Consider the following 25,064-nt stretch of genomic DNA (forward strand, 5'->3'; position numbering starts at 1 on the left):
ACTAGCTTTGCTTACTAAATCTGTTCATGAAGGTCTATCAACTCTGTTCCAAGCCAACTCCCTTGGGAAACTGACAGCTGCTGACAGTTGCGGTAACAACCTACATAAGGCAACAAAATCAAAATTTAAGTAGCATGTGACGTGTCAAACTAGGGGATTTTCATGATTCTGAATCCTTTGCAAGCATTAGAAAAACACTCCTTGGACTTAAAACGACCCATAGCCATCATCATTTTAAACTTGGCAAGCAGACAGGAAATGAACATTTTCGATTGTGCAAGTCCTTAAATTGACCAATTATTCAAGTTTTATTCATAAAAAAAGACATGCCTAGATATAATAATCAAATAATTACATCATAAGTGGAATGACGGGCATAGTAAGTAGTAGTGTGAAGAATCCAATACGCTTAGTCTAAGCAAATTCATAAGGCAGTTTTTAAAAGGCACAGGGTACATTTAAAAAGATTCTCTGAAGGGAATTTTTAACTCCTATAGTCCTATGACTATTAAGTCAAAAGAAATTAATGGTGAATGCAATTATAACGTAATCAAAAGTTCGACATGGTTGAGAAGTGACATCAGTATCCACAGTGGTGCATATATAATTGTACAATGTAAAATATACCATACATACATACATAACACACAGAAGTAGCCCCGAAAGGTCTCACTTTACAGTAAATTCTAGGTTTACACAATAAACCCATCTTGTCTTCTGTTGTCAGATGCAAATCAAACAATGACAAATGTCGACCCTTTCCATTGTTATGTACATTTAAAATCAAAAAATATTAGATACCTTCAAATTAATTATTGTATTATTTAAAAAGTCAAAATAAAACCGTTAATCTTCCCTACACGACTTCAGAAGTGCATCACGACATTCTGTGCCTCTGAAAGAGTAATTAGAGCAATTGACTTAATGAACAACTTCTGCATAAAAGGTGATATCCCTTGTTGCATTTTCCTTAGCGATTTTTACAACTTAAGGTTAAAACGTTTAATGAATGCATTTTGAATACACTTTACTATTGCTACATCAAACCCTAAAGACGAGTTCTCCAATCAAGCTTAAGCCTTGCTCTGAAAGTTCCAACTGCAGTGTCTATGTGGTATATGCTATGCAGTATATGCTGTACCGGCAAAAACACAACCTCAAAGTGTGCCAACAGTTTTTAAATGTCTGCATCCATGTACACTCTTTTTATGGCTTTCAATTGGTTTTCAGATTGCATATTCAGAATGCTTACCAAAAGACTTGCAGTATGAGCTTTCAGAGACAGCAGACACCTTCATTTGCACAGATGAATGACATTGTAAAGTACAGTATATACACTGTACAGCCAGCCACAGGGTGGCGCTAGCAAACCGTTCTTTTCCAAGCAAACAAACGGACACGATTCACATTCAGAGACAAAAACAGAATGGGCTCGACATGCGAGTGAAAGCCCGATGGTCAAGAAATGCACCACACACCAGGAGCCGAGGATGGTGACTGCACCTGTGCACCACTAATCGGTCTTTCTATATTGTAAGGAAGCAACTGTGGTGTTCAAAATATATTCTTCTAAAGGAAACAGCTGCTAATAATTATGTTCAAAATCAGAGACTCCTGAACATATTTTGTTTTGGTCCTAAATTAACCCATTGTGAGCTGACCCATTCTTCAGAACCTGACAACATGGAAATGACAAGAAGCCAGATACTCTAGTAGCCATCGATGACAAAACCGTTTAAGTTAAGTGGTCAATCCTTTGCACATCCAAAATCTAAAAAAGTCACTAAGACAGCAGACCCATTCTATGTTTTGATCCAGAAATACTGATGTGTGTAATTTGCAAAATGGTCACTCATTGAACTATAGGCTAGGGCTTGCCAAAGACCAGAATCTGATCATTCTCTCTTCTAGCCCTCAAAGACCAGGGTGAGTAATAACAATCTAATTCTTTGATGTCTAGTCCTTTAAAAAAAAGAAAGAAAAAACAATAACCAGGACAGTAGAGGCGATTGGGGGTGTTTTGTGTTTTAACTCCACACGTCCTGTGAGTACCGTCCCTTGGTCATCAGTTTCTTTACGTAGTCAGTGGCCTGGGTCCGCGTCATTCCTCCAATTTCTACCGCAATATCGTGAAAAGCTGTCTGCACGTCTTTGGCCATGTTTCTCGCGTCCCTGTAAAGAAGAAAATTCAATTAGATGCCGTCATGCCATCCATCACAGGTTGTGTCCGTCTGTCCAAACAATGGTAGTAGATCTATCACAGTTTGTTCCAGTACAAGCGAGATGTCATGAAACCGAAATGTCACACTGGCCACACTGGCTAGTGTGACATTCCGAGGAGCCCTTTATAAGTGACACCTTTGTCTATTCAGTATTTGTCATTCAAGCTGAGGAAGGCCTATGGGCCGAAACATCCGTTTGTTGCTGCTGCTGGGGGGAGAACTCCTAAATGGATAAAAAGTGAGTGCTGGTATTCCTTTCTATTGGTATTTCCTTTCTATTCCTGTTTGCAGATGACTCTGCACTGCTGGTCTCAGACAGGAACTAGAAAAAGTGCCCCTCGGGGCACAGGCCTCCACCAGGGCAGGTCAGGTTGTGGCCTCCTGGTGGAGCTTTAATAGGCCAATGTGAAAAGGGTGCCATTTGTTCTTATGCCTTTGATGGCAATTGGATGATTTGAGGCATTTTGTTCCAAAAATGTGTTTTGCAAAAATAGAAACTAGAACTAGAACAGGCCAATGTGAAAAGAGTGGGATGCACGCTGCATTCATGATTTGAGGCTTTTTGCAAACTTCCTGCAAACTTTGAAAGCCAATATTAGCAATTAGGATGGAATATGAAATATCGGACAGATCCGTCTTGAGCACATGACTATAGAGATACTGTGAAACGATTTGCGGGATTTTTGGACAGTATCTGGAGTACTAGCAAAAAAATGTGTTTACAAAAGTCGGCCTCCTGGTAACCTCCTATAACCGGCCGTTCTGGAAAAATTTGGGGCAGAGGTTCATCGTTGGCACTTGGCATCTAGGGAGTGTGTGCGCGAACTCGATAGAATCTGCACCTGGCTCGCTGATAATAAACAATCTATACACCTGGGAAAAACTGAATCCATTCTCTTTGGATCAAATAGTATAATCTCAGCAAGGCAGGCAGCTTCTCAGTCGGTGACGACAATATCACACGAAATGATGAAATTACCTACCTAGGTTCCATCCTGGAGGCAAATCTTTCTGGTGATAAAATGGCCACCAACGTAATCAAAAAAGTCAACCAAAGAACAAGATTCCTGTACAGGATCTCCTCACTGGTCAACAAAAACACCTTGAAGAGCTCCAGACTTGCCAAAACAAACTTGTCAGGCTACTACTTGACCTCACCTCCCCCAACCCACCTCACCCCTGCCCATTTTCATAGGCTGGAATGGCTTAAGGTTGACGACAGCATCTTGCAATGGGGTCTGGTCTACAAGATCCGCTACACCACAAAGATACCCATGTACTGGTCTAAATACTTCCTTAATGTCAATGAAGTCCACTCGCGCAACACCAGAAGGAGTTCAACAAAACACATGCAACCCAGTCGACTCAAACAAGGGATTAAATTAATTTCGCTCCTATGCCACTAAAATGTGGAAGGCCCTACCAACAGCCATTGACACACATGAATCCCTCAACTCCTTCAAAGCCGCTCTCAAAGAGCACCTACGGATGGCTGCAATTCGAAACTGGCCCCCATAATTAAAGTCCGACTTCCGACTTTGTTTATATGATGATTTCCGGTTTTTGTAGGAGTGTATATTTGTACGTCTCTAAATGTTCTGATGAATTGAAAATGGTGGACCCTGTTGGGTAATGCTTTATCATGGCGTCATCTACAGTAACAGTTTTTGTATTGCCATGTGCTTTCGTTGAAATGTACCCATTCTACATACCGTGAATAAAAAATTAAATCAATCGACTATTTCTACCAGAACCGTTCTCCTATTCTCTAACTACTCAATTGAGAGCTTGCTTCTCCTCTCCAAGTTTACACTGGCTAGTGTAACTCGCTGTAGCAAAGAATGGACATACACAGGGGCGTTGTGGTGAGGGGGTAGAAGAACGGACTACCCAAGGGCCCAACTGAAGTTAGGACACCAGTCAAATGGTCTGGACTTTTTTTTTTTTTTGGACATTTTTAGTGGTCCGTGGAGGTATTGCATGTGGTCCCTGACCATGCATTTAGCAATGTAGCAAAGTGAAGATTTTGTATCTTCTTCCACGGAACAGTGCACTAAACGTCTGTGCAGTGTGCACTGTTCCGTGGAAGTGCGTCAATGTTATCAGAATTACTGGGAAGTCTGAGGTTAATAAATTCCACAGAAAAGGCAGTTAGAATCTCAAGAAGGGTGAAGTGTACCAGCTTGCCTGATTGAGTCATCATTATTAGGAAATGTTAATGTGCCCATATAATCATGTCATCATGTGCTATATCTTGCACGTATTTGCCATTTTTACTATATTACTATTACTATTATTAAAATAGTTCAAATAGCCGATAATAGCCATAATGTATGGATGTAGATCTGCTAGTTGAACTATTTTAAAATATTTTTCAAGATAGTAAAATATGGAGAAAAAAAAAGTTTAGGGATAAAGGTTAAGGCACGCCCAAGATAGGGCCACATGTGTCAGTAAGTACTGTATATCAGTTAAGTCCGTGGACCATCGTTTGAGAAACAGTATAGACATGGGATGCATTCCATAGTGTTACGAAAGCACTAATCTTAGCCCATATCCCATTACAACACAACAGTGGTCCCCAGGTTGATTCTTAGTCGAGGTGGTGGTCCCTGGTTCACAATCAGTTGAAAACCCCTGAACTACAGGAATACTGACAGAAACATGCCGTTTAACCCATTGAGACCTGGAACGCATCCATGTCACGTTAGCGTTTAACCACATTAACCATTAACCCATTTTGGCGGGAACCCCTTTTAGTGTTTTAAACATTATGTTATAATTTAGCTATTGAAAAAAAGCAGATCTACAAGCTCATAGCGCGCCACCGAGTGGCGCGCTATGAACTTGTAGGTCTGCTATTTTTGAAAAATCGTTAAAATGTGCCTCAAATCTTTCCGAAAATTGTCATGATTTAGAAAACCTTTTTTTTTTAAATTTCGACGTCAGGCCTGAATGGGTTAACAAGCTTAAAGCTAATTAGCCGGGGATGGTAGCACGGAAAGAAAAAGGAAATAAATGGATGAATGACAACGAAGTTATGAGAATTACAAACTAACGAAAATGTAAATGAATTTGTCTCATTACTTACCCACAAATATAGATGTGAGCATTGTCTGTGTGGATCTGCCTCCAGAGTTCTTCCTTATTGTTTTTCAACAGGTGCTGCACGTACACCTTGAGTTTGGACAAAAGCAAAACAAAATGACCGTGTGCTACATTGCAGTGACCATTGTCCCAACAGAGACACAATTACAAGAAGCCCCATATATCCCCATCAATGACGGCAGCATGAAATTATATCTGTATAGAGAAGCCATCGCTCAGTAACGATAAGTAACGATTATTATATCCATATGTACCCACTTGATATTATTTTTTTTTTTTTAATATAATTTTTATCCCACGATTTTGTAACCCATTTTTATACCCTTGTGTCAATTATCTAATGTGATCCTGGCCTCTACACACCCTCCGCCAACCTAGTCCCCATATATGGGGGATATGGGGAGAGCAACGGACTTGAACTCATGCTTCTTTCATGCCTAAGTGTCCAAGTTGCTCCTTTACACCTGAGGGGGGGAGTTTCCCTGGTTGGACGTAGCGCGTGGAAGGAACACGTTATTCCAACCAGTTCCTTTCCCCTCCATCAGGCGCCCCGGCAGGCCAGGGGGAGGCAGTTTAGAGACCAGGATTACTGCATGTTTTTTGTGAGGGTACCTACCCTAGGAGACACGGGGAGAACATGCAAACTCCACACAGAAAGGCCCTTTCGCCAACCCCGCCTCGGGTATGGGCACTGATGACGCGGAGGAGGAGACACGCCGCCAGCACCCACAGCGTCCCGAGCGGGAATCGAACCCAGGACCTTCTAGCTGTGAGGCGACCCACTTGATATTGATGTATTGATTTTATTTTATTACTGTTGCTATATGTTTTTTTTTACTTGTACACAGCACTTTGGTCGATGACAGTCGTTTTTAAATGTGCTTTATAAATAAAGTTTGATGTGATAATCAACATGTTTTTAACTCAACATTCCTCTGCAGGAAAGGTTGACCAGTAGCGGTGTAAACCAGGGGTTCTCAACGTTTTTGGCCGGGGACCCCCGGAAATGCTTTGGCAATGTCTCGGGACCCCCGCCCCCTCCCGACCCCCAATATAAATTGACTGCTACAATAACCTTAACCCATTTTGGGCGGGAACCCCTTTTGATGTTTTAAGCATTGTTATAATTTAGCTATTGAAAAATAGCAGATCTACAAGCTCATAGCGTGCCACTCGGTGGCGCGCTATGAACTTGTAGATCTGCTATTTTTGAAAAATCGTGAAAATATATATATTTTTTGAAAATCATTTGGGGACCCCCTAAAATAATTTGGCGACCCCCCGAGGGGTCGCGACCCACGGGTTGAGAACCCCTGGTGTAAACGATACATTTGAACAGCGATACCATGCATCACGATACATGGATGTTGGTTCATTATGGTAATACGATACAATGATTTAAAATCGATACAGTAACTATTTATCTGTGTGAAACATGTGGATAGTGCAGGTTTTTAAGGAATTTTTTATATGGATATGGATGGATAAATAAGTAAACAGTGATTCTCTGGCAAATACATAGACATTATATTTTGAACACAGACAAACTTGTACCTTGACAAGAACACAGAATGCACAAATTTATCGATAGACGTGTAGCGATATTGAATGGAAAAGTAATTAAACGCCCTCTTTTTCTTTCTTAAAATTGCTAACTAGTACTTGTCTTAGTATTGATACAATTGATTATTTGCATTGCAAAACGATTTGATTATTTGCATTGCAACACGATACGATACAAAGTCAATGTTGCCGTTTACATTTTGATATTCTTCAATTCTTAAAATAGATTTTTGGATGCAGTTAACCATTATCGTTACACCTCCCGTCATACCTTGTGTTCTTGGTCTCTGGAGAAGGCCACGTTGAGCTTCGATAGAACTCCATTTTTCTCGGCCTCCTCCAGCTCCTCCTGGTAGATGTAGTCCTCTTCCTTATGTCTGCAGCCAAAATACAACACCGTCTCTCCGACCTCCTTTCCTGTAGAAGATGAAAACCACAAGCAGACACACTGCTTACTGCACCTACTGTAGGAGGACTAGGGCTGTTTTTTGTTTATTTCGAACCTTTCACATTTCAACAATACATAATACATTATACACTTGAGTGGCCCGAAAAGGTGTAGGCTGAAGCGATGGTGTCGCGCACGCAGACCTCTAAGCTCACAACAGTCGCATCTGCGATGCGATGTGAGCTTGTATATCAGCTGTTCTCTGTGCGCAATACTGTTGGGCTTTGAAGTATAAATTAGAGCTGGGACTCGATTAAAAAAATTAATCTAATTAATCAGAGGCTTTGTAGTTAATTAATCTCGATTAATCGCATTTTAATCGCATATCAATATTCAACCCGAGAACAGTGAGAAACCTTTTTTTTTTAAATGTTTTTTGGTATTCCAGTGAATAGTGACTACGGGATTCCACTCATTTTCAACATTTTACTGTCATTAATATACCTTAGAGTTGTTGTGGATATAATAAAGTCCCCCCATTCTGTGTTGCCTAGAACTGGAGGTCTGAAAAAAATCAGTAACATTATGAAGTACATCTCAGTGACATCACAAAAATGTACTTCATAATGTTACTGTTTTTTTCAGACCTCCAGTTCTATAGGCAACACATAATGGGGGGACTTTATTATTTCCAGTGCACACAACTACATAGAAAAATGTTGAAAATGAGTGGTATTCCCCTTTAAGCAATACAACTTTTTTATCCCAACAGATAAACAAGAGCAGCAAGTGCCTATATAGTGTCTTCAGTGTGTATATGAATACTCAAATGTGCTTTACATGGCGGGGCATGAGAACAACTTTATTATGGGGGTAACATTTCACATGAGGTTGGGGCTGACCCACGCTTGCTACTTCACTATGTTTCGCATCGAGGACAGCTTGACAGCTTCGTGCTGTGGTGAAATCACCGCGTCTCCGGTGGTCTGTGAGACATGTTAAACTGAAGCAGCTAGCAAGCCTAGCATAGAAGCTAACGTTGCTCATAAATGGATCCTTTCCTTCTGACATTGCACACAGCCATGCCGCTATCCACGCGTCCATCCGATAGCTTTTACATCTAAATGTCCCATCCATGGAGCAAAAGCGATATAAGCGGCTTCTTCATTCGATTCATTTGGGTTTGGGCTTTCTGACGGAGCTGTAGCCTAGTGAACAACTGCTGCTGCTGCTGCTGCTGCTCGCGTGCCGCAGCCTATTCAGTACTACTAGAAACGCACCCAGTGAGAAACGTTCCGCGGTGGAAAAAAAAGGTGCGATTAAATGCGTTAATTTTTTTAACGCGTTAATTTTTCTGTAGTTAATTAATCTCAATTAACGCGTTAAAGTCCCGGCCCTAGTATAAATGTCTCCTAGGGTGCATCTCACTAGCCAACTCACAAGAGGAGGTTCAATGGACTGAAACCAGCGCTCCCCAAAACAACAGGTTTGGAGATCTGTTGGGAATTGATTACATGAAACAGTCACCCGTGCGCCCAGTCCCAATGTTTGTAAACAAATAATTGGACTATATGGTCCGTTGCAGCGTGACAATATGGAAGTATTGCCAACAAGCTGCACCAAACCACACCACACTAGCTACACCATTAGGTGGAGAATCAATAATGGGTATTGCAAACAACCTCACGATGCGATATGCATCACGATTATGTGTTGATTTTGAATAATGCTGAGTCCTAGACCAGTGGTTTTCAATCAGTGGTCTGGGGACCACCAGTGGTCCTTGAGGGGGTTCCAGGTGGCCCCCTGCATGCAGCTAAATGATGGAGAGTTGGTAACCAAATAGACCCTTATAAGATCTTTAACTACGGGTCCATTTGGTTTCATTTTACGCTCTCAAAGAGTAAATAATTGTTAAACATCTGCATTACTTAATTTACAACAAGTCTATACAATCTGAGGATGTAAAATAATTGATATTTTGATCAACGTTTGCCTGTTATCTCTCCTAATGGTACCAACATCAGTACAGCATGGAATGGTGGACAAAATCTTATCCAACGGCAACAAATTATTCCTTTGTTTTGGGTCTGAGAAGCAAAATGTCATCAAATGGTGGTCCGTGGCTCAAATGCCGAATAAATAATGGGCCTTGACATGAAAGCTCATAGCTTACAAGCTTGTAGCGCGCCACCGAGTGGCGCGCTACGATCTTGTAGGTCTGCTATTTTTTTTTAAATCGAAGAACCACTGTAATGGAAATTTTAGAAAGCCAACTACAGTCCAAATATATGCATTATTGTGTATTTATCTTCCTTCCATTAAGTCTCTTTGCTCACCAATGTGCTCAGTCTAATTCATGCAGCTGTCAATCTAACAGCTGATTTGACCCCTCCACGCTGTCAGCAAAGGTATACTTATTTGTGTGTCGCCCTTATGTTTAGCGCAGATCCGTATATGGACATTCAGTATGCCATCTCTGTTAAGACAAGACTAAGGACTCTCTGAGAATGGGGTTGGAGGCGGGCGCCCGGAGGGGCTGCTGGAACAGGCAAGGAGGCCACTGACATAGAAACATAGCTTTTTCAGAAAACCGTCAGGATTTAGAAAAAAAAAAGATTAGAATCTGATCTCAGGTCAAAATGGGTTATTATGCGGTGTCAAAGTATTGTGTACGGTACCTGGTTGCTCTTTGAGCCATCCCCTCTCCTGGATGAAGCCCATGAAGGGGGCGATGCCGGTCCCGGGGCCGATCATGATCACGGGGTTGGTGCCCTTGAAGGGCAGGCGGAACTGGGACTTGCGGATGTACATGGGGACGGTGGCCTTGTGGCCGTTCTGCGTCACCGGCGTCTTGTTCTTCAGCCAGTTGGTGGCCACGCCCAGGTTGCTGCGTCCCGTCTTGGTCTCGTACTCCACCACCACACAACAGATGTGGATGCTGTTGGGGTGAACCTACGAAAGGAAGGAAGCCATGATGGAGAACTGAATGAACACACCTTTTTACAAATTGATGGGAGCTTATTAACCCATTTTGGGCGGGAACCCCTTTTGGTGTTTTAAACATTGTTGTAATTTAGTGAACATTTTTAACTAAAATATTTGCTTCTGGGGGGGTCCCTGGAACTACACATTTTGAGATGGGGGTCTGTGGCCCAATAGAGATAATTCTGGGGGTCCTTGACATGAAAAAGGTTGAGCACCACTGACATAAAAACATGGATTTTTCAGAAAAAATTTAAAATAACAAATTAAAAATTAAAAGATCGATGTCCATAATTGGCTGAATTCCTGTGATGTTCAATTGATAATCCATTTTACAGGCTTAGTTCCCACACATTCTTACCAATGCATTTCCAAAACTTTTCCAGAATATTGAACCCAATTTCCAGGCCTATATAACATTCAGCACAATAATGAGTCTCTTTGGGCAATGCCCAAAGACAGGCAGTGTACAGTGTAGCAACAGTAAAGCATAGAACATAAATGCTATAATTCAATTCCAAATGTTGTGCCAAATGTTTTGCTACGCCACCTAACCCAGAGCCTGTAGATCTGTTATTTTTGTCACATACTGGTACACATTAAACTGCCCGTTTTGCAAATAACGACTTATATTACAGGTAAATGTTTTTTTATATCAATAGCCAAAAACAATGCATTTCCATCGGACAGAGTGGGATAGGTGACGCATTAATTAATGATTAATTCAACCAAACCGTTAAGGAGAAATAATGCTAGACCAGAGCTAGTCAGTTCCCACTAATTCATAGTTAAGGAGAACTCACAACAATTCCCACTAATTCGCAGTCGAGTTGGTCAGATAATACAGGGGTTCTCAACGTTTTTGGCCGGGGACCCCCGAAAATGCTTTGGCAACGTCTCGGGACCCCCGCCCCGCCCCTCCCGACCCCCAATATAAATTGACTGCTACAATAACCTTAAAACATTTTGGGCGGGAACCCCTTTTGGTGTTTTAAGCATTGTTATAATTTAGCTATTTAAAAATAGCAGATCTACAAGCTCATAGCGCGCCACCGAGTGGCGCGCTACGAGCTTGTAGGTCTGCTATTTTTGAAAAATCGTGAAAAAAAAAAAAGAAATCTTTTTTTTTTTTTTTTAAATAATTTGGGGACCCCCTAAAATAATTTGGCGACCCCCCGAGGGGTCGCGACCCACGGGTTGAGAACCCCTGAGATAATAGGCAGTTGTACAGAACCTCTGCCGTGCCGCATTGTGAGCTTGTAGATCGGTTATTTCCACCATTACTGAAATGCAATTAATTTATAATGTATCTTTTGCATGTTTCAGTCCTGGTGTAGTCTCTCTCTCTCTCGACAGACTGTTGACTCACAGGGCACTGTTTTTCCTTTGTTTTGCCAATGGATTCCCAGATTGGTCCTGGGGAGACGCCACATTTCTCTTTTGGGAAGCGCTGCCTTAGAGGAGGTGGTGTATGTCAGTGTTCACTCAAACAAGCTTATTGAGTACCCGTTATCAATAAGCTTTGGGCTTATCAAGCCTGTTATCGAGCACAGCGGCATCATGTTTAAACAATCAAGACAAGAGGCGATCAAGATAATCGCCCACGCTGGCACAAACATGTCTAAAAGTGTATTGATACCTGCCAACCGAGTAAACAACATTACGCTTTTAACGTCACTGTCTGTACACACATTAACCATTAACAGTTCCTTTAATAGTATGTTATTGGTAAAAAGGTCAATTGCCTTCCGTTTGTTAAAAAACGTACTGTAGTTGAAGGCCCTAGTAAAATATACTGGTTCTGTTCAGAATTTGTTATCTCCCATCTTTTCACAAAATAGAAAATGCTCGATAGTGGGCTCGATAAGAACCTGGCTCGTTAAGCCTGATTGATAAGGTGATCGTTATCAATAAAAAATAACGAGCTCCATCCCTAGTGTTCACCATAGCCTCTTAACCCATTCAGGACGGGAACGCATTTTGGTGTTTTAAGCATTAGGTTGTACTTTAGCTATTGAAAAATAGCAGATCTACATAGGTTTCATAGCGCGGCACCGAGTGCCACGCTACAAGATTGTAGATCTGCTATTTTTGAAAAATCGTGAAAATGTGGCGCAAATCTTTGAATATATATATTCTTTCAGAGCGAACGTTTTTAACTCAAATCTTTGCTTCTGGGGGGGGGGGGTCCCTGGTACAATACATTTTGAGATGGGGATCGGCAGCCACAATCATTTTGGGGGTCCTCGACATGAAAAGGTTTGAGAATCACTAACTGGCATAGAAACAATAGGTTTTTCAGAAAACGGTCAGGATTTAGAAGACAATTTTGTAGAATCTGGTCTCAAGTCTCAAAGAGGTGGTGTGTTCAGTGCTCACCTTGGAGGAGGATGCGATGGAGTAATAGCGAGCCTGAAGCCGGGGCAGCAGCTCACACATGTGGTCAATGGGGGGTCTGAGAGAGGGCAGATCTTCCAGGATGGCCAAGATGTTTCTACAGGAGTCCAACACAAAGCTCTGATACAACGCCTGAGGAGAAGAGAGACCGCACTGGTCAGTCTGGCTTTAAGGCACTTAAAGACAAATATCTAATAATTTCTTCAACAGAAGAAATAAGCAGTGGCGTGCACAGACATTTAGAGGGGCAGGTGCTCAAGTTAAAAAAAGGGCACCTTGTGCAGCGCGTGGAACCGGCCGGTTGCCTTAATCTATTTTGGGCGGGAACCCCTTTTGGTGTTAGCATTATGTTATGCTTTAGCTATTGAAAAATAGCAGATCTACAAGCTCATAGCGCGCCACCGAGTGGCGCGCTACGAGCTTGTAGGTCTGCTATTTTTGGGGGAAAAAAAGATTTTTTTTTTTCTTTTTTCAAAAGGGCACATTGCCAAAAGGGCAGGGGGTGCTCTAGCACCCCCTAGTGTCTATCTGTGCACGCCACTGGAAATAAGTTGACGTTTACAAAAAACAACAAGAAAATAGTATACGTTTCTCAAAAGGACTCAGAATATGAACATAAAAGTCCAAATTAATATCATCTTTCAAGGCACTGCACCTCAGCGATTGTGTGTTTTTCTTTTGATAATGTTAACCGAAACATGGTTATTTAACATCGAACTTATTTGGGCAGACCAGTGTGTAAAATGTATTTGCATAGATTTTCAATATCTAAAAAAAACATAAAGCTCTCCATTAGACCTTGCCCTCGGGAGAGGAGGAAGCCATCTTGCGCATGTTCTCCTGGTCTTTGGGGTCTGAAGCGTACTGTGCCAGCTCATAGAGGACGTTGGTGCGAGGAGGGTGTGTGATGTCCAGGTAGTGAGTCAAAGCAGTCCGGTAAGTGGTAGGGCAAGGGAACGGGTGCTTCTTGTTTGACTCCTCTGGAAAAAGGCAAAACAAAAGCAAACAAAAACAACTTGCATAAGCAACGGCACTTCTAAATAAATGTAACCCATTTTGACCTGAGATCAGATTCTAAAAATGTCTTCTACATCCTGACAGTTTTCTGAAAAAAAGCTATGTTTCTATGTCAGTCGTTCTTCCATTTTTCAAAAATAGCAGACCTACAAGCTCGTAGCGCGCCACTCGGTGGCGCGCTATGAGCTTGTAGATCTGCTATTTTTGGGTTCCCGCCCAAAATGGGTTAAAAAAAGCTGCTGAAGCATTTGGCCAGTCTGTCCCTCAAAAGCTATAAATAACATTTACAAATTAAAAGTGCAATGTCCAATTTTGCTTGAAAGATTATGATTTGTATTATATAGCCTTTCCATTAAGATTAAAAGGGGCAAAGTCTATTGTTTTCTCAGTTATATCATTGCATCTACACAATCAATTTAAACAAGATACTACCGTCATGCTTAAATTTTCCCTTATGTAAACAAGGGAACCCAAATAGCATCAAGACAAAGCAAAGGAAACGCATGTGAATGATTAACTACGGCGTTTAGCACCGTCATAAATTCTCTAACACACTACGGGTCATGTGAAGTGTTTAGTGACACAGCTGATTCTAGGTAAACTAATGAACGAACCCGGTGTGGGTTGTGATAAGTCTGAGGGACAACATTATTGAGTCACAGTGCCAGAGTCAATCAATGCCATACCATCAAGGTTGTTCAGAGAGATAACGGCATCAAGGTCTGCTTCAAGGACTTGGCCCAACCGATTCACCAAGGCTGCCTCGTTCGTGGGGAACACCGCGACGTGGTCGCCGGACTCGTACCTGCACACAAGTAACGCGACCAACCATCAAACCTTCAAAGGAATATACAGTTGGAGGCCATCGATATTGTCCTTTTCTTTTGGTGTTTTTAACATTGTTATAATTTAGCTATTGAAAAATAGCAGATCTACAAGCTCATAGCGCGCCACCGAGTGGCGCGCTACGAGCTTGTAGGTCTGCTATTTTTGAAAAATCGTGAAAATATTTATTTCAGAAAACTGGAGGATTTAGAAGGATTTTTTTAAATTTTGAGGTCAGGCCTAAATGGGTCAAATGATAAGGGACAATATCGGTGGCACCCAACTGTAGTCATTCACAGAATCACAGATATATGTTTTATGGCCATGTTTGAAATACTATTGATCACCAGTGGTGGGAAGCAACTACTGTAGTTCTTAAGCACAATTTTCAGGTAGTTTTAGTATTGACTTCTTAAAGTAGTACTTTAAAGGGACCACTTTTTTAGAGGTTTGGGTTGTTTTCTTACCTTATTATGGGCAAACTAGTCCATTCCATGAGTTATTTCGCTCCGTTGTGGTGTTTATTAGAAATTTAAGAAATAAGAAAAGTCGCTCATTGACTTCCATTGTAACAGGGAAACAGCTCTCAAAGTCAGTCTTTTAGCACATGAACCAACGCAACAAAAGCTGATTCTGACAGTTTATGACACCAGGAAAACTCATACGGTTTTATTTTTAATAAAAAATGTCAACTTTGTCTTGTTTTGACTAATTTGTGTAGAAAGAAGATCCGGTAGGTATGCCTACACCGACCGAATCACTGCTGTGAAAAACGATCTGATTGGACCAAAACTGTACACCACTTCCTTATTGGAAATGACGGGGATGTAAACACATGGATTTGATCTCGTCCGCTTGTCACTAAAAACATACACAATGGACGTGTTTGAGGGAGACACTTTAGAAGTGTGTAAAGTGTCTGTGTCTGGGACTGCTCATATGCGAGGCTGCAGCTGGATGCAGCCTATACAGCGTGGAGACTTCTGTTTACAAACGAAACCTCGCAAGACGACCCGCGAGAGTTGGGAACGCCGTAGCACTGCTTCAGTCTATCTCCGACTAAAATAGTAACTTTATAAATCTATCTTAAAAGACGAAAATAAAACCGTATGAGTTTTCCTGGTGTCATAAACTGTCAGAATCAGCTTTTGTTGCGTTGGTTCATGTGCTAAAAGACTGACTTTGAGAGCTGTTTCCCTGTTACAATGGAAGTCAATGAGCGACTTTTTTTATTTCTCAAATTTCTAATAAACACCACAACGGAGCGAAATAACTCATGGAATGGACTAGTTTGCCCATAATAAGGTAAGAAAACAACCCAAACCTCTAAAAAAGTGGTCTTACCCTTTAAGTATGTTTTGATTGAATACAGGCCGTATTTTTATATTGTGGTAGCCTGTGGTGGAAAAAGTACTCACTGTTTTTTACTTAATTAAAAGTATCAATACTGCAATGTAGAAATTACATACACGGATAACTTTGTTACAAGTAAAATATTTCAAAATCTACTTGCAAGTATTGGCATCAAAATGTACCAAAAGTACTCATTATGCAGAATGTCCCATTTCAAGTTTTTTTTCAACTTTTGAAAATATCTACAAAATATCTACAATCTAATCTACAAGCTCACAGCTTGTAGATTAGTTATTTTCAAATGGCTAAAATGAATCTATAATAGATACTGTTTTTCTACTCAGTCTGTGTCTCATAGGAGGGCTGTGGGCAGTTCAGAAACCCATCCATCAGTGACATCATCGTTGGGCAGTGTTTTATTTTAAACAATATTTTAAAACAAAGAACGATGGCTTCCATTTTCACATTGCAACCTTTCAGGAATAGAAAGCCTGTGGATTCTATTAGGTTGGATTCCCCATCGATGATGTCACTGGTGGACAGGTTTCTAAACTGCCCACAGCCCTTTAACCCATTTAGACCAGAGGACGATTCTACAAATGTCTTCTAAATCCTGACAGTTTTCTGAAAACCCTATGTTTCTATGTCAGTGGTGCTCAAACATTGTCATGTCAAGGACCCCCAAGATTATATGTAATTGGCCGCCGACCCCATCTAAAAATATGTTGTTCCAGCGACCTCCCAGAAGCAAAGATTTCAGTTAAAAACGTTCTCTCTGAAAAAAATATGTTAAAAGATTTGCGCCACATTTTCAAGATGTTTCAAAAATAGCAGATCTACAAGCTCGTAGTGCGGCACTCGGTGCCGCGCTATGAGCTTGTAGATCTTCTATTTTTCAAAAGCTAAAGCATATGACACAATGCTTCAAACACCAAAAGGACCCTCACAGGGTCCATCTGGTTTCATTTTATGCTCTCAAGAGTTAACCCATTCAGGACAGGAACCCCTTTTGGGGTGTTCCTTGTTGCTATCTACAGTATTTAGCAACATTCGGCCCAGTCCTAAATGAGTTTTAAAGATCTATAAGGGTCCATTTGGTTACCAACTCTCCATCATTTAGCTCGGGACCACTGGTTGAAAACCACTGACCTAGTAGTAATGAGAATGTCACAGAGTACAGAACACATCATCATGTTTCTAACTTGGTCTTACCTGATTTTGGAGCCCGTTATATCAATTTCGAGGTGCATAAGATGCCTGTTGCCACCTTTGTTGAGTTTGCGGTTTACAGTGACTGGGGCCAGGAAGGGATTCTTGGAATCATACGGCCTGTAAGAAAAGAAACATGTGAAATGTCAGAAAATTACAAAAAGGCCAGATTCAATGACCATACAATCTCTCACCATTTCCTGTCAGTCTACTGCAGGGGTTCTTAACGTTTTTGGCCGGGGACCCCCGGAAATGCTTTGGCAATGTCTCGGGACCCCCGCCCCGCCCCCTCCCGACCCCCAATATAAATTGACTGCTACAATAACCTTAAACCATTTTGGGCGGGAACCCCTTTTGATGTTTTAAGCATTGTTATAATTTAGCTATTGAAAAATAGCAGATCTACAAGCTCATAGCGCGCCACCGAGTGGCGCGCTATGAACTTGTAGGTCTGCTATTTTTGAAAAATCGTGATTTTTTTTTTTTTTTTTTTTAATCTTTTTTTTTTTTTTTTTGAAAATATTTTGGGGACCCCTCAAAATAATTTGGCGACCCCCCCGAGGGGTCGCGACCCACGGGTTGAGAACCCCTGGTCTACTGAACCTGTCAATAAAGGCCCCAAATCTTGCACCCAGTGCAAAGCGGCACAAATACAGAACACTGGCGCCGTTGCAAGACAGTTGTCGATTTTCACAGCCAGCACACTCTGTATAATTCATGTTTTTTGTGCTCATGTGCGTGCCCATGGGCGCATTGATCTTAAAATGTGTGGTTTGGTTCATTGCTATCTCATTGCTATCTATCTTTTTTGATGAATTGAACATGGTGGACCCTGTTGTAAACAAGTGTAATGCTTAATTGGGTCGTCCACTCACAGTTAACAGCCTTTGTATTGAGTTTGTGCTTGAAATGTACTGTAATTCTGCAAACTGTTAATAAAATTTTCAATCAATCAATCAATCATGTACATGAGGGGGGAAAATAAAAACAGTATGCATCTTTCTCAGCAAAGGAATAGGAATTAGACTCCCATTTAAATACCTTGGGGTCATATTGGATCCAAACCTGACTTTTAAAAAACAGTTAAACAATTTGCAGATTGAATTTAACTGATTGAATTTAACATGAAACTTCCTAAGAGACAACACCTGCTAAAACTCCACTGCATGATTCTATTGTACATTGAATATTGCTTCACAAACTAGTCTTTTGCTGGTGCCACAGTCCAGCAACCAATTGAACAACGGTCAAGGTCTTGGATAAGAAGAAGAAAGAAACCAAAGTCATATAATCACTGTAGCATTTTTAGAAAAGTATCGCTTTTTAAGCTTTGATAATTTGAAGGCTTTTAAAAGTCTCTGATTTGTCTATAAGTGTCTAGTCTACGTCTGGGGACGTCATGGGAATTTATTGAAAAAATGAAAAACCTTTTGCTTAAAAAAAAAGAAAAGAAAAATCGTCCAAATCTGCTGGGCACTCTAGCGTCTTTATTCTGAATAATCCATGGGAATCTGTTGTGTTAAGGACCCCCTTTCCCCTAACCACAATAGTTGTAATAAGTTTATACGTCTACCCTCGTGCTCATACTGTACATGAGAAAAAACAAAAGATCACATTCACAGCCATCGCAAAGACTGAGGCAGTCCAGTGAGACAAACGTTGGGAGAGACGAGTGTCCGAACCGGTGGTGCCAGCGAAGTGAAGAGAAGCTCGCAATGCTATACACACACCGGTATCTGTATTTGAAAATGCCAAGCCAATATAGTTGTGTACAACTGGAGCATTAGGGCCTATTCGTACTCCAGTTTTAAGGTGATAAGGTGACCACCGCTCTCACCGCTCACCCAAACACATCTCCGTTTTTACTAACTTAAGTATGACAAGGCCTTTAGAATTAGGAACCAAAAAGTAATATCGGATGCATTAGGTTGTAGCAATGAAAACGAGTGAGTTTATATTAGTCAAATCATTGAACAGCTGCAGGAGGCTAGACAAAGAAAGGCTGTGATGACATGAGACATCATGAGACAAATTACTGAATAATAGTACAGCCACAGACGTCTAGGCAACCAAAGCCTTTGATGTCATGGGACATATTATCGTTTCAATAATATTAAAATCTTGAGTTTTGAATTGACTTATTGTAACAGAAGTCAAATGGAAAATCTACCTGCATTTGGTGCTTGGCTGGTAATTTAGAACCCAGGTGGTAAAATAATAATATTTACTTATTTTATATTTTAATCTGCATGGAGGTTACATTTTGAGTCGATTACTTACTCTCAAACAACATTAAAATGGTCAGTTGTAAAACCGACCATCCATCCTTAAAATCTGAGGCCTCATATTTTGTTAACTTCCTATAGACTATAGAGCGTTGCAGTCCCGCCCCCTGTCATGACGACGCCAGGCCCAGGAAATGAATCCCAATGCATTTGTCCCATAGACATTTCAAAAGGTATTTATTTAAAGACCTTTTAAGCGTCGTACGAAGCCAACTCGAGTCGTGAAAAATCATGACAATAAACACAATATTTTGGACCAAATAAATAATTACAAAGAAGAAGAACAAAAAAAGTGTCGTTTTTTTCTTCTTTCTAATTCTTTGTCTGGCCCAAAACATTGTGTTTGTTGTCATGATTTGTCACGACAAGAGTTGGCTTTGTCCGCGGCGTAAACGTCTTTAAATAAATACTTTCTGAAAAGTCTATGAGGAAAATGAACGGAGAATCATTTCCTGGGCCCTGGTAGGGGGCGGGACTGTGATACTCTATAGGAAAGAGGTAAAGGGTTCACACTGACTGATCGATACATAATTCCAATAATGTACGAGAACAGGTGGTGAGTGTGTGTGTCTTGTGGTTCTTACGGTTTCTGGGTCTCGAAACTATTCAGGCGGCCGATCTCTCCCTTGAACACTTTGTTCATGTTGATGTCGGTGTGCTCCTTCAACTCGTACTGACGAATGCTGTGGAGGCAGAAGGCTTGTGGTCATCATAAATTGCACACTGATATCAGTCAAACTCATTTAACAAGGGGAACGAGTGGTGATCTACGATCCATCCAGTCAATAAAAAGGGTTTCTATTTTAAATATATTTTTCATCCTACGATTTTTGTAACCCATTTTTCGAATGTGATCCTGGGCTCTACACACCCTCCGCCAGCCTAGTCCCCATATATGGGGGACATGGGGAGAGCAACGGACTTGAACTCATGCTTCCTTCATGCCTGAGTGTCCAAGTTGCTCCTTTACACCCGACATGTGTAAAGGACGTCCAAACAGGGGAGTTTCCCTGGTTGGACATAGCGCGTGGAAGGAACACGTTATTCCAACCAGTTCCTTTCCCCTCCATCAGGTGCCCGGCTGGCCAGGGGGAGGTAGTTTAGAGACCAGGATTACTGCATGTTTTTTGTGAGGGTACCTACCCTAGGGGACACGGGGATAACATGCAAACTCCACACAGAAAGGCCCTTTCGCCAACCCCGCCTCGGGTATGGGCACTGATGACGCGGAGGAGGAAACACGCCGCCAGCACCCACAGCGTCCCGAGCGGGAATCGAACCCAGGACCTTCTAGCTGTGAGGCGACAGCACTACCAACTGTGCCACTGTGCCCCCGGTTTCTATTTTAAAAATAACAGTGACATGATGGATAAGAACCTGGAATCATCTCCCGAAGCCTCTACTCCAAAGTGCTCGCACATGGCTGGCCAGAACTGCTCCCTCCATGAGATGAAGTCCTCTTCCAGGCTGGAAAAAAATAAATCTGATTTAACCTTTACTTTAAAAATTAAAGGATCAAATGGCACACAGCGAACTGCACGCACACAGCGAACTGCACACGCGCGCACACAGCGAACCACACACACACACACACACACACACACACACACACACACACACACACACACACACACACACACACACACACACACACACACACACACACACACACACACACACACACACACACACACACACACACACACACACACACACACACACACACACACACACACACACACACACACACACACACACTTTTGTAGGCCTCAAGATCAGGTAGATTATAGTTATAGTCACCAATGTACACAGTTTTTAAATGTACAAATATTTATTTAAAAATACTTTTTTTTACATACTAGGTGGTTAAACAACTAGTCGACTAGGCAACTAGTCAACTAGTAAAAATGACTAGAAGTGAATGCCCTAACACACACAGTGTGTGACTCACTTTGCGTCATCGTCTCCCATGCCCAGGTCAAAGACTCTCTTAGCCCCTAGCTCTTCCAGTCTCGTGTCAACGTATTTCCCCATGGCGTTGAAATGTTCATACGTTTTATTACCCAGGGCAAATACCTACACACAGAACGGGACACAAAAATTTACTGTCAGCGGCCACTGCCAAGCAGTGCTTAGCCTCGACAACCTTACAGGCGTATGCAAAGCCTTAACGTATGTAATTTAGATTTATAATTTAGCATTTTATGTAGACGTAGCACTCTATAATGTATACTCATAGCCTCGCGGGGTACAGATGATCTACTGTTAGACAGATATTAGGTTCTTAGAAAGTCATCAGGAATCATAAGCAAGCTATGTATTTGATGTATTTACCAGATATTAGGTTCTTAGAAAGTCATCAGGAATCATAAGCAAGCTATGTATTTGATGTATTTACCTTGTGTTGTTCTTGCTTACTGTAAATCGCTCTGGATTAAGAGCGTCTGCTATGCCTAAATTGTAAGTGGATTGTTTTCTCTCGGCTTGATTATTAATGCAATGCTTTTTTCTGGCATGCCAAAGAAAACAACTGACAGATTACAACTAGTTAAAATTAAATGTTGCAGCCAGAGTTTTAACTAAATCTTAAGATGAGAACATACAACTCCAGTTTTAGCTTCACTACATTGGCTCCCGGACGTTTTTAGGACTCATTTAAAAAAACATTTTAAAGCTCTTAGTGGTCTGGCACCTTCCTACCTCTATGACCGTCTGCCTGAGTGCCTACAGTAGATATCAGGTATTCTAGTGCTGACCTGCTCCAAGTGCATACAATGGCATATAAAAATCACACCTGTGTGAAGTGAGTGGTGCAACTCCGTGTGGGGTCCCCAGGGTGCCGGCCCGGTTCCGGCGAGCCGCCCCGTGTTCAAAACGGTCGAGAAATGACAGAGTTACCGTGTGGGGGTCCCTCTACTGTACTGTACTGCAGCCTACTTGGTTGTGAAAACCAACCAAAAGCTATTTTCATGCTCGGACACACCCAGGGACACAGCCAGCCAGCCAGGGACACACATAGCTATCTATATAAAACCCCACGGTGAAGCAGCATTCTGCTTCTACGGCATAAACTCCCATTAAACCTATGACTGTAGATACTGTAGGTTTAAAGCCCATTTCTTCACTCTTGCTAATTTGGTGTCATTATTCATGCCTGATTCACTGCCTTTTTTTTGCCATGTTATTTTATGCTTTTGCTATTTTTCTTTTTGATCTGTGAAGCACTTTCAGCTGCATTTAATGTCTTGAAAGGGGCTATACAAAATCAAGTTTATTATTATTATCATTAAACCCGTCCCCATCTCTAACAGACCGACACAATCAGGAATTCAGGATGGCAGATCAATTACGTTCCAAGCACTCAGATATGTTAACACGTTATCTCCCAGCCATCCATGCCAGAGCTCTAAATCCACGTTATAAGCTTACAAAATGGGTCACTTCTGCCCGCCCTGGAAGTGATAGCCCTCCATATTTGAGGCGCATCCTCATTCTAGGTTATGCATCGACACGCGGTGGATTCACTTTCTTAGCGTGATCAAAGTTTAGACTTGTATAAGGTCTCAAAGATCGTAGTTTGCCTCTTAAATGAGATTATAGAAACAGATTTTTACGTTCTGGCAAAGGTGGGGTGTGGAAATTAAAACGGAATCCCGCGTTCTTGGCATACTTTGTGTTAAGTTATGCTAGTGTGGCTAAGCAGTTGAATTATGAGTAGGCCTATCCTTTGAATTTGATCATTGTTTTAAACATGAACAGAAAAACTGTTCATTGTGTACATTTACAGTTAACCAACACAATGTGGCTAAATGATCAAGCTAAGCATGCATGTTAAATTACAACCCCCACCCAAAACTGTAAGCAAATTAATTTCCTGTTCATTACTTAACTATGTACAGCAATGACATTAGTGGTCTTTCAAACAGTTGTTCTTTCTCTCATTGACTAATTAGAGCAGTCATTCCAATGCAACACAGACAAGGCAAGAGGAAGGATGTGAGTGAGTCAGAGAATAAGCCCAGATTTCACATAGTCGGAAGTGAAAGTTCTTCACTCAAGAACGAGGGCATGGCTAGAGATAAACGCAACAAAATCAAGTCTATTCTTTTCCCCCACACACGCGAAACCCTACAATACAGATCATGCAGGCTCATTTTACCATTGCACACAAGACATCTGATTCAGGGTGTTGTTATCCCTGCATGCCGTCTTATTACACCACATGGGCTCAAATGCTCAACAGCAAGTCCCCGGTTCAATTACCGGCCAGCAAGTTACTCCCTTACTCTGCGTATTTCCCCGTCTCTATCCACATATACATATCAAATAAAGGCTCAGATAAAGTCTTCTCTTAAGTTGTAGACTTGCCGTGTAGTTGAGTCCAGAGAGGTCTTCGTCGTCGTTCTCTTGCAGCCAGTCATAGAAGTCCTGGGCGTTGTCCGTGGGGTCTCCTTCGCCGTACGTGGCCATGCAGAATATGGCGATTGAGTTTTCAATCTCAGACATGCGGGATAACTCATGCTGGAGCATAGAAGGACACGAGGAAAGAATTAGCATCATAGGCAATATACACAGTTAAATCCTTAAAGGACCACTTCACCACTTTTCAACATCTCTTCATATAATTGGTCCTCACTAATGTTCATGATAAAACACCACCATTTTTTCCTACTCAGTCTGTGTCTCATAGGAGGGCTTTGGGCAGTTCGGACACCAGTCCACCAATGACATCATCATTAGGCAGATTTTTTTTTAAATATATTTAGATTTTTATTATCGTGAGAACGATGGCTTCAACTTTTGCATTGCAACTTTTCAGGAAAAGAAAGCCTGCCGTTTCTATTAGCTTGGATTCACCATCGATGATGTCACTGGTGGACGGGTTTCTGAACTGCACACAGCCTTCCTATGAGACACAGACTGAGTAGAAAAAAATGGTGTTATTTTATCATGAACATTAGTGAGGACCAATTATAGGAAGAGAAGTTGAAAAGTGGTGAAGTTGTCCTTTAAGAGTTAATTTACCTCTGACAGTGTACAAATGTATCCCAACATTTATGAGATTGGACTGTCGGTAGGACCACAGAGAAATGACTTTTTTCCTCATGAAAGTATCAGGCTTTTTTCTTTTTTTTTTTATCGTGAGAATATTGCCGCCTTCACAGACTTCACACGGGCAGATGCAAAGATGCAAAGATTCACAGCATAGTTGTCGCTTTGTATCACTGTTGCTCAACACGGTCGTTGACGCCATCAAGTGTGCATCTGTCCTCGGAGCTACAGTTGTAGTTTTGCATCTTTGCATCTGAAAGTTGAACGCAGCTCAACTACAATTCGTATCTTTTGTAGCAGCTACAAATGTCAGATTTGTACTGGCTTCCATTGAAAATTAATTGTAGACTGTATCTTTGCATCTGCCCGTGTGAACGCAGCATATCAGAGGGGAAGAAGTTTCTACAAAAATCTGCCATTTCCACTAACAAACCTTTTTTTTTTACAACCTTGTTGCAGAATAATTAATGGAAATGACCTTTGTTGTGTAATACTTTTAAGACTCATGTACAGTAAATCTGACTGCTACTGTAATGTTTGGTATTGGTAACAAAATGCATTTTATGATTCACAAGCACTGCAGTAACCCCCCCCCATGACAATATAAAACGTTCTCTGCGTGTTCCAGCCAAATGGCCATACAATGTATATTTGAACAAG

The 25,064-nt window shown here is 41.4% G+C and overlaps 1 protein-coding gene across 1 annotated transcript in view; it reads right to left on the reverse strand.

Moving 5' to 3' along the window:
• Positions 1-281: 281 nt before the first annotated feature.
• Positions 282-25,064, reverse strand: part of LOC306932805 (NADPH--cytochrome P450 reductase-like) — a 43,634-nt gene continuing 18,851 nt past the window's right edge. The window contains exons 5-16 of the mRNA XM_079514736.1: positions 23,721-23,873; positions 21,304-21,428; positions 20,730-20,819; positions 19,937-20,035; positions 17,071-17,187; positions 14,367-14,485; positions 13,462-13,643; positions 12,646-12,795; positions 9,963-10,236; positions 7,165-7,310; positions 5,314-5,399; positions 282-2,172 (exon numbers count right to left, since the gene is read on the reverse strand). Of these exons, the coding sequence (XP_079370862.1) occupies positions 2,028-2,172; positions 5,314-5,399; positions 7,165-7,310; positions 9,963-10,236; positions 12,646-12,795; positions 13,462-13,643; positions 14,367-14,485; positions 17,071-17,187; positions 19,937-20,035; positions 20,730-20,819; positions 21,304-21,428; positions 23,721-23,873 (1,686 nt within the window). The 3' untranslated portion in view covers positions 282-2,027. The remainder of the gene's footprint in view (positions 2,173-5,313; positions 5,400-7,164; positions 7,311-9,962; positions 10,237-12,645; positions 12,796-13,461; positions 13,644-14,366; positions 14,486-17,070; positions 17,188-19,936; positions 20,036-20,729; positions 20,820-21,303; positions 21,429-23,720; positions 23,874-25,064) is intronic.

This window comes from Electrona antarctica (assembly GCF_951216825.1).
Source record: "Electrona antarctica genome assembly, chromosome: 11".
NCBI classification, from domain to species: Eukaryota; Metazoa; Chordata; class Actinopteri; order Myctophiformes; family Myctophidae; genus Electrona; species Electrona antarctica.